The sequence below is a fragment of the Pleuronectes platessa genome, chromosome 10 (genome assembly GCF_947347685.1).
Source record: "Pleuronectes platessa chromosome 10, fPlePla1.1, whole genome shotgun sequence".
Classification (NCBI taxonomy): Eukaryota; Metazoa; Chordata; class Actinopteri; order Pleuronectiformes; family Pleuronectidae; genus Pleuronectes; species Pleuronectes platessa.
This window is the reverse complement of record NC_070635.1, coordinates 8816212-8831693: the sequence shown is the minus strand read 5'-3', so window position 1 is coordinate 8831693 and position 15482 is coordinate 8816212. Positions and strand designations below refer to the sequence as shown.

General features: G+C 46.7%; 1 protein-coding gene across 1 annotated transcript in view; it reads left to right on the top strand.

The window, feature by feature from the left end:
* The window catches only part of erfl3 (Ets2 repressor factor like 3), a 42775-nt gene extending 28149 nt beyond the window's left edge, over positions 1 to 14626 (top strand). Inside the window, exons 2-5 of the mRNA XM_053433477.1 lie at positions 1595 to 1829; positions 10934 to 11049; positions 11156 to 12309; positions 12629 to 14626. Of these exons, the coding sequence (XP_053289452.1) occupies positions 1595 to 1829; positions 10934 to 11049; positions 11156 to 12309; positions 12629 to 13294 (2171 nt within the window). The 3' untranslated portion in view covers positions 13295 to 14626. The remainder of the gene's footprint in view (positions 1 to 1594; positions 1830 to 10933; positions 11050 to 11155; positions 12310 to 12628) is intronic.
* Positions 14627 to 15482: the final 856 nt, after the last annotated feature.

Sequence of the window (15482 nt, the reverse complement as noted above, 5' to 3'; positions counted from 1 at the left end):
GTGTATAAGCGCTCCGAGGATGATTGGGTCTATATCTGGCCGAACATTACACTCTAATATTCTATGTTGCTCGCTCCCGTAAATTGTCTTGACCGCCCAGGCAACAGAATGTTGGTGGGAGACTCGCAACAACATTTTCAGACACGCGCGCTGACACGCCAACCTTTTCAAACTTATACATTTGGGTGCACACATGCTCACACAAACAGTTATATACCTACGCCCACGGCCTCAGTCTGCCCCGCTTACTCTGCGTTTCCTACAAGCAGCGGGTGGAGGGAGATGGAGGGACAGACTAGAGAGATGACTGGCTGTGCTGTTTTCCTCTGGTCGGAGGAAAGAGTGACTGCATGAGAGGAAAGAGGTGGAGGAGAGGTGGAAAGGTTTTGCGTGTGCCTCACTGTTCCACAAAGCCCACTAACACTACAGCTTTTAGTGTTGCAGTGAACATGTGTGTTTCCTGTGAATACTCTCTGTGGTGAGGCGGTGATCTAATGAGGGGGGGAATGTGGTTTACATGTTCGTACCTTTTCATTTACAAAAGACAATCAGGAGAGATGACCTGGGACAGAGTTCTCTCCCTTTTCACTACTCCCTTCTCACTCTGTTGCTTTCATCTCCAATCCATGTCCTAATAATATTAGCTTCTGTGGTCACAGGGACTTCAAGCTGCTTGGCAGGGATACTGTAGCCTTTCTTACCATCATGCTTGACAATAATTTTCATTATCTCCTCAGACAAAGCTCTACATTCTCTTGACCATGTTTAGTGCGCTACACACATCTCCTCTGTGTTTAAAAAGTCCAAATGACTGACTCGACTGAAGAGAACTATGATAGTAACAGGTCTGCCTGAAATGTCACTTCAGTCCATTTATTACCACCTCTCCTAAGGGGCAGGAATTCAGCACTTTTTACAGATTCTTTGTTTTATTCTGTGATAAACTAGAAACATATCATTAAACATGACAAAGGAGCTTTTAATTTTCAACCCCTTTCAGGAAGAATGGAGCTTTGTCTCAGTGAGATATAAGGGGGGTCAACACTTCTGTAGCCACCCGGACGGCCTTCTAAGATCGAGACAATTAAACATGCAGCAGTGTCCTTGCCGGTCAGGACATACTGTGATGCCTCTCCTGTCATTGTGTGCGACGTCCATTACTTAATTTCCTCTCTTCTTCTTCCTTAAAGATTGACTGGAGAATGAAAGAAAAGTGGGGGTGTGAAGACAGTACTGTATGTGCAATGACACATGAATGAGGACACTCAAGCCTGTGCTTGACTACTGTTGTGCAATATGTGATCTATACTAGAAAAAGCACCTCATCCTCGTTGCTCTTACAGAATAGACTCCACTCACCTGATACACCCACAGCTGCTGACTCCTAATTGTAACTGTATCTCAGCCTTTTGTATTTCTTTGCTGTACAGCAGTTTTCCACAGTGACTCACATTGGTTCAAATATCTTTCAAAAAGCGGAGTTTTCAAATGAATGAATATGAAATTGCTTTCGTCAACATGGTTCGCCGTTCTTTGCTGTTCCGTTTCCCTGCCCTGACACTAACCCCCCACTCTCTTCCCCTCTCTGTTTCAGGGATTGCCTTCCCAGAATGGGCCTACAAGCCAGAGTCGAGCCCTGGGTCCCGGCAGATCCAGCTGTGGCACTTCATCCTGGAGCTGCTCCGGAAGGAGGAGTATCACGATGTCATCGCCTGGCAGGGGGACTACGGCGAGTTTGTCATCAAGGACCCGGATGAGGTGGCCCGACTGTGGGGCGCCAGGAAGTGCAAACCCCAAATGAACTACGATAAACTGAGCAGGGCTCTGAGGTATGACGACAGCGAAACTCTATGTGAAAATATCTACTAATTCATTCATTTGTTTCTATATTTTAACTTCTCTGTTCGTGAAGACAAGCAATTGCCACAGATTTTTGAAAAAGCCTTTATTTGTGGTGAAAACCCTTTCTGTTCAGCAGAGCCAAGATACAGATATAAATCCACAGTGCACTTTGAACTGAGGGTATTGTTATCGAGTAGAAGGAATTAAAAACTATCTACCAGACTAAGAGCTGATTCAAAGATATTTATGAATCTGCTTCTTTACCAAGCTGCCATGGTTCAGGAAAATAGGTCAGGTCCCTTCTGAAACCAGGCCTGATATGTGAGCTTGCAGTAATCTATTGGAGCTGGTCGCCTAACTTCAGAATACTAGTTTTTACCCCTTAATCCCCCAGAGAGACAAAGAGGACACTCAATGTTACACTTTGCTGGATTATTATGATTGTATAACTATTTCTCTTAATGTGTAGTTTTTTTTAGTTCCTCTAGTTATTTAGTTGTATGATTTCAGTTTTTATTGAATCCTGTTCTAGTGATTTTTTTTTTTTCTTGTTCTCTCTTTGAAATGAAACCTTAATCTCAATGAGGCTTAAATAAAGATAAAAAAAAATATTGTAGGGTGTTGGCAGGAATATTTGAGGTGCCCCAGAGCCAGGCTGTAAACGAGGCAGACGTAAAATACTTTTTTGTTTTTGGGCATAGTTTATGCCATTAGTTATGGTCGACAGTTTAGTGGATGTCTGCACATGTTGATTGATCTTTTTTTTTGTGTGTAGTGAAACTAGTGCTGGGGAAAATGTTAAGTAAATGAAGTTTAAACTCCACACAGTCATTGTAAAGAAATGCTCTGTAATCCAAACTGAGAAGACCCCCTGTGACCCTGGCAGCTGATTCCAGTTACAGCACTGGCCCGCTGGAAGCATTTCATTCAGACCCCATAGCTTTGCCTCCCTGGCTCTGGTTCACCCAGGCATTCCATTAGTCGTGCCTTACTGGGCACTAATAGCACTTAACCAAGTCTATAATACTGTTGCAAGACTGACCCCTGGACACATGCCTTCACATGGTATTTACCTGGACAGGTTCCGCTCAAAGTGGAGTTACAACACGGACACATTTGGCCGGCACAGCCAAGCTCATTAGCGTGTTACAACAGAGATTTGGCCGAGGTTTGGAAGTTAACCCTAGATTCAAGTTCGGGCATTAATGTCATGTGAAAATACGACTTATGCAATATCATGGTTAGGCTTTTAGTTTATCATTTGTGTTGTATGGGTGGATAGGACAACGGTATCTGGTTTACACAATCTGTACTTGTATCAACTATCACTCACAATCCCCTTTTAATTCAATCAAGCTGCACCAAATTGCCCACACTCATGGACAGTAGTTCTCTATTTATTTCAAGATCTTTGCAATTTTGCCTCGGGAATCGGTAAAGACAACTGCAATATTCAAGAAAGTGATAAAAAGAAAAATCTGTATCCGCCCCTTTGTCCCCAGAAGTGAATGGGTTCTGTCTTGGCCTATTTCTAATGCTCCCGCCAAGTTTCGTTAAAATGCGTTTGGTAGTTTTTGCGTAATCCTGTTTATAAACCAACAACAAACAGAGTGGGATGAACACATAACCTCCACCAAGAAGGTGATAACTGCCCTTAGCTCATTAAAGTCAAATATTAGGGACATCACAATATCCCTAAGGAACTCTCTCAGCACAGCCTCTCTTTCACTCTGTGTCTTGGGGCCCTGGATTCTATTTACACATTAAATAGGTCCAAGATCAGACTAAGCACTTTATAGAAGTTCGCATAGGCCATCAACAGATAGATTGAATTGCTTAATTTAGGAGCGGGAAGGCTTATGTATGCTCATTTACACTGGTGAGATTAAGATAACGCCTGTTACAGATGGGATCCTAGGAACAGAGGGAATTAACATGGACTACTAATGTGTGCCTCCATGTGATATATATACACACACACATTTGGACTTGGAGTCCGGATTTAGAATTTCTGAATTAGAGAGAAAAAGAATGTGGATGGGGATACTTGTGGTCAGGCTGTGTATTTATAACATGGCCATCCTCTTGAGCTATTACAGATTTGGAGCTTAGACTGCACTAAGTGCTTATATATAGCGGGTCTTAGTGCCCTCTGATGGGTCGGCTTTAGGGCCTGATTATCAACAGGTTTCTACACAGGAGTTTCCCCTCTGGAACTATAGTGTCCTCATCCATCCTCCTGCAGGCACATCGGCTCCCTCTGTGCCTGTAAATTGGCCGGAGTGACTTCAGACTGGAAGCGAGCAGGACGGTCATACGCAACAAGACACATGCACGTACCTTCGATCGCGTTGTCACCTGATTTGACACCAGAGCTGTCGTCAGTACCTTCACTGCAGGAGACGAGCGAAACCAGGCTACACAAGACCCACATGAATAGTAATGTGGCCAGAGGATTAATGACACTAAAGATTAATGAAGTTATCAAAGCAGCACACAAACACACATGTGCATGGTTAACAATCCCCATATGGAGCAAACCGTTGGATTTCAGGCCAGCGCACACCCCTCATGTGGAGAAAACCTGGAGTCTGCTAATAATGGAGACCGCAATCGGCTTGTGGCAATTAGCACACGCACACATGCTCACACACTTGAAAAGGCATGGCTGTTTTGAAGTGTTCCTTTTATCACTTAGTCTTTGTAATTATTATTTTTTACCTCCACGATCTTATTATTTCCTATCTGCCGGGCACATGGTGGAAATTCCCTTGAAGCCTCTGTGTTGTGTGTTCAGACACGTGTAGACACACGGGCTTTCCGTTGAAACACAGCCTCGGTCCATGCGTCATCTCGGCCTCCCGCTCCCACGGCCGCTGTGAAATTCCCACTCCTGTCGAGAGGATTACACTCTCACTTTGTGAGTGTGTGTTCATGTGCAAGTGTGTCTCCGTGCATGTGTCAGGGTTTGTTGTTCTGTTTTATTGCAAATAATAAAAAGAAAAGACAAAATAGACTTTTAAGGTTTTTTGCTTTTGGCAGGATTTGTGTTAGATCCCTAATGAATTCTGCGCTTTTCAAGAATTACTATGTTCTCACCTTCGTGGATATTCAGAGGTGTCTGACATATTTAATAATAGGAAGGACATAGTCTTTAACTCTGCTTGTCCTACAACATGATCCCTCATTATGGAAATACAGCAAAGCCGCTCCTCTGATTCCCTGCACCAGCAGCCTGCTCTCATAAACGAGACCTGCGCCCATCGACAAAGTAGGGGAAATGAAGCCTGTTGCCAATCAGTCATTGCAGAGAGCTGGCTTAATGAGTGTAATCACACTAAGAGGTCCCAGCTCCTGGGGACCTCCAGGGCCCCCCCAGGTCCTCACAGTCTGCAGCCCACCTTGGCTCCAGCGCGGCAGTCAGAGGTCAGGGGGGACTGCCAAGCACAGCTGGCAAAGATTAGAAACACGGCACATGTGCACATTCACATACACAAATGCACCATTGTACACAGACTCTGGCCCGTGCATGCTTGCTTGCACACATGTTTGGAGTCCTTGCTCCATTTCCAACTTTCATTTAGCCGTGATGGGCTGCCACAGCTGGAATATTGCCACCACAGAAAAACACATAAAAAGAATGAAAGGCCCTTGAACATTTCCAGGAATGGTGATGCTATAAATAAAATAAAATAACATTATGTACGATAATGTGCGATGCCACGGCTCCGTTCTTGCTCTGAAATACTGCAGCCATTTTTAAACTGCTGCACTAATTCTCTGATGCACTTTTAGAAGTGACCTCATTGACCACATCCACACAACATGCAGCAGGAAATAGTGCTGCATGTGCACAGTGTTACGCACCTCGCTGGCCAGGACTGTTTATAGGTCAGAAGGCCTCTCTCTGTAGCAACGCTTTGTGTGGAAGCACCCAGCGCTCAAGAGAAAGTGCAGAGGGAGCAGCCAGGGACAGTACCACTGTATGACTTTGTGTTTTCAACGTATGCTGGTGTGCATCGACTTTCCTTTGTCTCTATCTGCAGCGTGGATGTGTTCAGTGTACACGAGCCTGTGTGTACGTCATTGTCCCTGACTGAATGAGGCCTTTATTTCTGTGAGTGAGGGATGCACACGAACTGTGCACACGTAGACACACACACAAACACACACACACACGCTCACATTACACAAACACACACCAGATTGTGCTCGAGTACATATTCGCACCCACAGAGCATGTGACTGGCCTAATCGGACCCTGACCAGATCCTCTTCTTCACACACAAACACACATGCATACCACCCCCACCCCACCACACCACCACACACACGCACCACACACACACACACATGCTCACACAGAGCATGTGACACCTTTCCTTATCGTACCCAAAGCCCACATCCCAAATCAGACACATTGTATTTCCTGTTTGAGACAGTAAACTCATTAAATTCGGCTTTTAAACAAAGCACTGTTACATGTGCAACTTTAAAACATTTACACACACACACACACCTGAGTGTGAGCAGCTGGTGTGTGTGTGTGTGTGTGTGTGTGTGTGTGTATGTGTGTGTAATAGCCAGTGCTGACGAAAGAGGTAGAAAATAAACATGGGGCTCATGGGGAGTATTGTAATCCCGACTTCCTGTCACAGTCAGCGCCTATTTACAGCCCAACAATGGACTAGGCACAGGCAGTGCACGCACACACAAGTGGGTTAGTTCCATTCCTTTTTTAATGTTTGTGTGCGCTGTCCTTGTGTTGTGATACTGAAATAGATTGGTGAAATAGCACAGATATCATATTATTGGTTGAATTGAGTTGAAGCTCCCGTTTGAACTCATTAAATATAGTCAACATTTTTTTGGGTAATGATAAACTTTTTATGTCTAATTTGCATCAAATGCTTTATGACATTTAGACTTTGGGTAAAATCTTCTTATAAGTTGCGTTCAACTTTGACCAAAGGCTCAGATATTAGAAAACATCCTTGGGGGGGCAATAAGTAAAATGGGGAAACAAAGATGGTCGTGCAGGTTGTTGACAAACCCCATGAAAGACAAACTTACAGGTCATGTCCTCCTGAACCAATGCGAGCAATGACTATTAAACTATCTACAAATGATATATATAATAAACAGTTTTTTTACTTTGAGTCTTATTAACTGGTTTGGTCAAATAAGCAAATAGAAGAGTTTATTTGAGGAGAAGACTTCAGTGTACACCATGTCAAATAACACACTGTAGAAATACTGTGATATTTCTCTGTAGATTGGCACAAATATGGCTGAAGGGCTGTTTTAGAAACATCGACTGTATGTTCATTCACTGCCATTGAGCTCCTGCTGCGTCGCTCCGCTTTGATCGTAATGTTTTGGATCACAGCAGGTCTGTGTAATCGCAGCCTTAATTCCTGGCCTAGAATCACACACGGTTACAAGTGAGTTGATAGAAAGCCTCCCCTCTGTTTCCCTGAAGGCTTTGCCTAAATCCATGCTTCCATTGATTGTTCAATCTACTCTTTTGGTTAAACAGAGCTGGATAAAGCCGCATCTTATGGGATGATTCGTTCTGCGAGTGTGTGGTGGCACACATGTGTTGCAGTATGCCTGAATGGGATATGGCAGTTGTTGAGTCAGGATATGAGAGGTGTGTGTGTCTCTCTCTCTCTGTGTGTGTGTGTGTGTGTGTGTGTGTGTGTGTGTGTACGTGTGTAAAACGAGTGTGGTGGGCAGCTAAACACAGGCACTCAAAGAATCTCTTTCTTCTCTTTTGAAGTGAGTTCAAATGCTCTTCAAAGACTGTCTGCCTGTATGACGGAGCGGGGGGGGGGGGCACGCAGAAAGAACGGGTGACCATGTGCTCTAAACACAGCCTCAGATGCCGTGGCTTGGATTACGCAAAGTTGTTGTCTGCTTCCAACTATGCGTTTCAGCGTTCAGTGTATTAACTGCGTGTCTGTGTCTGTGTGTGTGTTTGAGTGTGTGAAGCCGAGCGCACACAGAATTTCGGTTGGCTTCTCTCACTACGGGTTGGCTGCCACAAGCCAGGGTCAGACAGATGTACAGTGATATTATTACTGTTTGTATTTATACACTGAGGTTCCAGTTAAGACGTATCCAAAACCAATGCACACGAACACAACACTTCTGGAACACAATGCATCTTGTCTACCTTAAAACAGCACCTTAAAATGACATTAAAATTAGTTGATGGCTCAGTGAATAGGGAGAATGGTACCACTCCTCACTCTGAACGTCTGTTCTTTCTTTATGCAACCTTGTGGAATGTTCACAAACTCCTGTGAGATGTGTGTAACTGACTGGTAGCTGCAACTTCAAATGCCAGAAGCAGAGCCAGCAAGTTGAAGAGCGATGCTGAACTGTAGATTAGTTAAAAAAAGACACTAAAAGTGAAAACATCCGTTATCTCCAACATTCAGTTGGGAAACTTTCAAAGTATGAAGAATTTCTTACAGCATGGTTTGCTGTTGTTGAGTCATAATTTACATGATCCCTTTAGCTTTTGGGATCTTGTTATTTTTTACATGATCATTAAAGATACAAATAAACATGTATAACACATACATGTAATATATGCAAAATAAGTAAATTTTCCTCCAGTCAGATTACAATGATGGTTTGTGCTAATTAACATACAATACTGTTGGATACATTTGGGTTTTGTTTATTTGCTACCCTCGTAATCTATTTTTACATTATCTCGGACCCTCATGTGGGCCACTGCACGGCTGATTGACTTTTCTACCATCAGCTAATTCAATCACAGTTCTGTTGTGATTTTTACTCTGCTTGACTTCCTGTCTGTCTCCGTCCATCCGTCCCTCAATCTCAACGGCTCCTCCCCCCTCCTTCCCCGACCCTTGTGAGTGTCTCCCCTAGAGCAGAAATTACATGCTGCTTTGTGCCTGGTGTAAACAATGTTTTCAACAGTGCGGGCCTGTCCTGTCTCCCTCTGTCTCTCCTCGTCTCTCACCCTCTCCCATTGCCTCAGGGGACGAGTGAGTGGGTATAAAGAGGGGGGAGGTGGATTGATGAGAGAGAGAGGAGAGGGAGAGGTATCAGTAGGATAAAGGGAGGAGAGGGGGAGGGTTGAGGAGAACAAGTGAAAAAGAGCAACAGTCTGTTCCCAGAGCAAAAAATGGCCCAACAAGTCTGTGTAATAAGCATAATAAGAGGGGGTGAAGGGCGACACCTCCCCACCGCCTAACACACACACAACCACACTCACACACACACACACACACACGGCTGTCTGGATAACTACCAGTCAGTGTAATGATAGTCAATGGGCTCTGATTAACTCGGAATTACCTACATACCCCGAAGCCCCTATCTTTGCCAGCACACTTCACTTAACTTGTGCCAGCAGACACATGCTGGAGGAAGAGCGAGCCCAGTCTGCAGCTCTAAAAGCAGGTAGGCATGCAGACATGATGAGCAAAGTGCAGTCTGCGTAAATCTCCTGTTAAAAGCCGGGGGCGGGGGGGTTAACGTTGAAACGATAGACAGCAGTTTTGGTGAGCATGGCACTCAAGCCTAGTTCTTCTTCCCCCCCCCCCCCCCCCCCCCCCCCCCCCCCGATGGACAAACGCTCTTGTTTCTGTTTGTTTCTTGTTATCTCCTCATCTCGGCTTCGCTCCATCTCCCTTATTGTGTGACGGTGGTTCAGCCAGGGATCTAGAGGTTACATAAATTGGATGTTGGATCAGAGGAAGAAAGCAGAGAGATGTTACATAAAGAGCTGTAGCTGGACAAAGGTTAATAAAAATGGAGCCTTGTACTGTGGGCAGTAGCCACGAGAGAGAGAGAGCGAGGGAGAGAGAGAGCTTGGAAATAAAGAGAGAGAATGGTCATTACATAAACAGATAAAGATGGGGTGAATTATTGGCGGCTTTGCTTCGGTGTTACATAAGAAGACGCGTCAATCTAGCAAAATGAAAGACAGGATGTGTGATTGTGCGTGACACTTACCTGACAAAATCTGAACTGAAAAGTCTCTAAAAGACTAATTCCTGACCCCGTTTTTTAACAGATTAGTGAAGGTACGTGCACATACACAATCAGCACAGCGCAACACACACCTGTCAAACGTGCACACAACTGCTCAAACATCCTCGCAATCTACACAGGCTCAAAGTAGCTGAACATTTGGCCTTGTGTGTAACACTGCATACATTGACCCCCCCTGATCTCTTAATTGTTTGTGTATCCCAACGCAACGTCCCTCTGCTACTCCACAGCTCAGTCCGTCCACTGCTTCTCATCTATCTGTCTGTTGCTATCTCTAACCCCCCCTCCCTCTTGTGAGTCTGCTTTGTGCAAATGTCACACAACACTCTGTAATATCTACTACTAAGGAGGGTAGGGTTCAGATGAAAGACTTGTGCTTATTAAAGCGCGTGCTTGAGTGTAGGAGTTCATCTGTCATAGTCCCCAACGACCACGGGAGCAAAACAATACTTTAAAATGAAGTTTGTATTTTTAACAGCAACTTAATTAATGCATTTCCACCAAACTTGATGAAAGAATAGGACACGAGCCTTCTGCAAACTCACTCCCTTTTTTGCGTGAATCCAGACAATGTTAGGACATTTTTTAAACTTTACAAGATGTGTCCTTTTAAACTATTTTTACCTTTGTAAATGTTGTAGTGACTGAAAGAATGAGGTTGCAAATAACGGCCAAATTTAGTTATCGTGGCTGAGCTCATCCTTCTCGATAGGGTGAGGAGTTCAGACATAAGGATCTCAGAGTAGAGGCGCTGCTCCTTCGTGACAAAGGGGAGCAGTTGAGGTGGTTTGGGCCTCTAGTTAGGAGGCCTCTTGGGCACCTTCCTTTGGAGGCTTACCACGGCCAGCAGGGTAGACCAGAACTCGCTGGAGGGATTACATATTCCATCTGACCTGAAAACACCTCGGGATCCCCCAGGAAGGCTTGGGAAGTGTGGCGTAGCAGAGAGAATCCTAGGATACCTTACTTTGTCAGTTACTTATCTTAGTGTGTTTACATTTGTGTCTTTTCTTAATCATTTTTTTGATTTTGTTTGTTAAATTCTCATTTCCAGATACTACTACAACAAGAGGATTCTTCATAAGACTAAAGGCAAGAGGTTCACCTACAAGTTCAACTTCAATAAGCTGGTTTTAGTCAACTACCCCTTCATCGACATGGGCTCCACTGGTAAGCCTGAGCATTCTAAAGCTATGTGTGTGTGTGCCTCCTAATTCAACCACATTATTATTACTTAGACAAGCTGACATTATAGCTTCCTTCTCCAAATTTCTAGGAAGCAATGTTCCTCAGAGCGCGCCTCCTGTCCCCACCGGTGCAGGGAGCCACTTCCGCTTTCCTCCTTCAACACCTTCTGATGTCCTCTCCCCCAATGAGGACCTGCGCAGCCCCGGCGGCATGTTCAGCTCGGTGGCCCGACGAATGGCACGAGGCTCAGTCAGCGACTGCAGCGACGGCACCTCGGTCAACTCTGAGATTGAGGACGGCAACACAGGAGCTGGTGAGGAGAGAGGAGAGAGGGTAGTGAGCGGAGGAGGAGGAGGAGGAGGACCTGGTATAGGAATAGGCTACCGGAGTATGATCCATCCTCGTCTGTCTCATGAGACCCTCTTCCGGATGTACGGAGGAGGCAACCCGGCCGGCCACCCAGGCTCCCGTGGCCACACCGGGCACCGGATGCACCAAGAGCCCCTGTCCCCCTTCCCTGTGTCCCCTCTGCCAGGGCCAGGAGGAAGCGGCCTCCTGGCCCCTCCTCTGTCCCCTGCACTCTCCATGACCCCCGGATCTCACCTGCCCTACACTCCTTCACCCACCTTGTCCCCCATGTTAGGCTCCCACTTCTCCTTCAATCCAGAGGACATGAAGCGCTACTTGCAGGCCCACACCCAGTCAGTGTACAACTACGGCCTCAGCCCCAGAGCTTTCCTCCAGTACCCAAACATCATTATCCCACATCCCCACCGACCCACCGCCGACAAGTCTGGTCTGAGTGGAGAAAGAGGCGCGGCAGAGAGAGCCGAAAGAGCAGCGACAGCAGGCGGAGGAGAGAGGGGAGGAGAGCGGCACCACCATCCATCTCTGGGTCACTCCACCCACCACCACCAACACCCTCACTCTGCTCACCCTCACCCTCACCCCCATTCCCATCCCATGCATCACCCGCTCCATCTGGGTGAGGAGCCTCAACACATGTCCCCCTTCAAGTTCAAGCTGCAGCCACCGCCACCTGGCAGGAAGCAGAAGGACACTCAAATCCACAGCAAACACAGGCAGAGCTCGCTGTCCTCAGGATCCGGGTCCATGACGTCTTCGGGTCTGGGGTCCTCGCTGTCGTTTGGCAGTGACATGAGCTCAGCCAGCGGCTCAGGCCTCATCTCGGCCTCCTCTTCAACACAGTCTCTAAACAGCGCCGGACTTCCCAAGATTAAGGTGAGACAAACTCTGATCTGTGTAAATCCAGGCAAGGAAAATGTGAGATATGAATCAACACAGGACCTTGAAAAAGTTTTTAAAAAACATATTTAACACAGCTTCAGCCACACACTCTGATTTGTGTAAATCCAGGCAAAATGTGAGATATGAATCAACACAGGTTTTTAAAAAACATATTTAACACAGCTTCAGCCGTATTAACTATATCTTTAAACATTGCTGTTGATTCACTGATTCACTATCAATCCGTTCATCTATTTTCTGTTTTCCTCTCGTGTTCATTGTAATCCTAATCGCTTCTTTCCTGACTGTCCAGGTGGAGCCAATCTCTGATATAGAGTCAGAGGAAGAGGTGGAGGTGACCGACATTAGTGATGAGGACCCAGATGAAAGAGATGAAGAGTTCTTCTCCTCTCGCCACTCAAGAGCCTCTGACCACCGCAACCACCACCACCACCTTGCTAACGGCACAGCCGCACCCCAACATCAGCACCACCATGATGAGGACCTGGACGAGGATGTCTTCAAAGCCCCTGCTCCGCCTCCACCTGGCCTGATGCCCTTCTTCACCTCGCAGCACACACACTCCACCCATCGTGTGGTGCCTACCCTCAAGACTGAGCCCGTCGAGCCAGTGGAGAGCAGCACGCCTCCACCTCAGATGAGCCCATCTCCCCAGACCAAGTGCATCCCCCTGAAGCTGCGCTTCAAAAGGCGCTGGAGCGAGGACCAGCGTATGGAGGCCTCACTGGAAGAGTCGGATGATAAGAAAGTCCGACCAGAGGAAGAGAGGGAAAGAGAGAGGCAAAGTAATGGACGGATGGCGATGGAGGAGGACAGGACAGTGAGCGGAGAGGGGGACAGTCCTCCCCCACTGGTGTACGAGGGCTCTTTAGCCACACCGCTGGCCTCACACAGGAGGGTGAGCGCAGAGCTGCATCGGGCCACTGCACAGCTGTCGCTGGAGAACAAAGACTGCTGATGAGAATCCCAGCGTTAACACTACTGTCCCAGTAGCACAGGAGTATGTAAATGGTTCCTCTGTAATCCCTCTCCCCTACTGACAAACTAGATTCCTGAGCAGAGTTTGACCGACACACACATTCAAAACCAACTCCTCTGGGACCGAACCTTTGGGAGGAGGGACTCGCTCATACTCCATCCCAGGCACGGTGACTGTAAGAGGGCTGAAATCAGAAGGCTGCTGCCTCGTGATACCTGGCCTCCAGTTCACCTCCCACCTGGCCAATGAAGCTCCAGATGCCCTGTCCCAGTAGCACGGCTCCTGCCTTCAGATCCCGACCAGTAGGATCAGCAGCCAGTCACGACTTCACTCAGGACACACACACACACACACTCCCTTACAGCCCAGCAACACAAACTCACACACACGCCTCCCATGAAACTTTTCCTTCAAGACAACAGGACTCTGACAAGTGCCTGTATCTAAAACCCACCGCCCTGGAATGACGTGGAAGAGAGCAAAGATGGGAGAGTGTGGCGGAGGAGTCTTTGAGTCTGCCCGATCTCAAGGACAAAAAGAAAAAGTGTGTGTGTGCACGTGTACGACTGAAGAGCAGGGCTGTTGGTGTTGTCTGACTGACTCTTAAACCTGACCCACTCCACTCAGGGAAGCCTATTGATGTATGTTTATTTGATTTATGCACACACTCTGGAAAAAAAAAAAAAGCAAAAAAAAAACAGCCAACGGTGAATGGGACTTGGGGACTATGGACACTCAACGGTGTTCCCATCAAAGCAAGACCATAAGAACTCACAGACACACACACACACACACACTTTGAATCTCTGGCACACTGCTCTCTCGGAGATTATGACTTTTGTACATCCTTCTTTCTGTCTCTCTCCCGTCCTGCCCCTCTTTCTCTTGCGGACCACCTGCGGAAACATCACGAGTCCTCTCACAGAAAATGACAGACGATGGAAAAGGAGGCGAGACGCCGGTGGGGGGTGCGGTTGGGGGGGCACAAGGGGGACGAAGGCAGCAGTGGGGGAGGACGGATTTTGCGAGGGGGTCCCAATAACTTTGAACTAACCTTCTTCACCTCACCTAACATGGCGTGTACACTGAAAACGGTTTCCCTCAGTCACCAGCTAAAGCTCCTCTAACAATCATAGTGTTAAAAGAAACCAGCAACACACACACACACACATACACACACACATGGCCTGCACTGCCTTTAGCTCTTAAACATGCTCCCGCTCTCTATGTCTGGACCTCCAGCACCTCCTTGTAGTTGCGCCATCCTCAGGTCCACACAACCACACACACACACACACACACACACACACACTGCCTCTCTATGCCTTGTTTTGATAGCGTGTACAGAAGTGCAAACTGAGCTGTAATAACAAACACACATACTATATCTTTATATATTATAAATGAGACTATTGAAGAAAAGTGAGATTTTAAAAGAACCATAGCGTTTTAATGACATTTTTAAAGTGGATAATTTCGAGTGGCCAGTGTCATCCCACTCATTCAGTTATAGAGTATGGAGGGGTGGGTGGGCAGAATCAAGAGGGGGTTGGGGGTCCTGGGTTTTCTTGTACATTTATTTCATATATGCTAGAGATTTAAAAAAAAATCACGCTAGCCGACGCACCAGCTAGGAAATCAATTAAAAAAAAAAAGGAGTGTTCTCTTTCAGTGCACATCACCCTGCTCCTTCCTGTCTGTACAGCGGAGTTCAGCATCCTGAGCTGCCCTGGCCCCAGGCCGCCTCTCCAGGCCTCCCAGTGTGTGTGTGTGTGTGTGTGTGTGGGTGTGTGTGAGGAAGACAGAGATAGATATAGCTCATGGGTTATTATTGAAGCAGTAATCCTGTCTTTTCGTCAAGGCCAGTTACCGTAGTTCACAGCAGCTGTGCATTGGGGCGGGGGGGGGGGGGGGGGGGGGGGGTGTTAATTATTACTGTAAGATAGCTGGAAAAAGGTCTGACACGTGAGCCCCTGTCCTGAAACACCCTCCACCCAATTCTATGCACACACACACACACACACACACACACACACACACACACACACACACACACACACACACGATCGTGTTTGTGATCGTTGTAACATCCTGGAGCTTTTCGTCTCTGCGGCCGGGTCATCTAGGCGTCTGATTGGTTATCTGAGCTGTGTTGACCAGAGAGAGG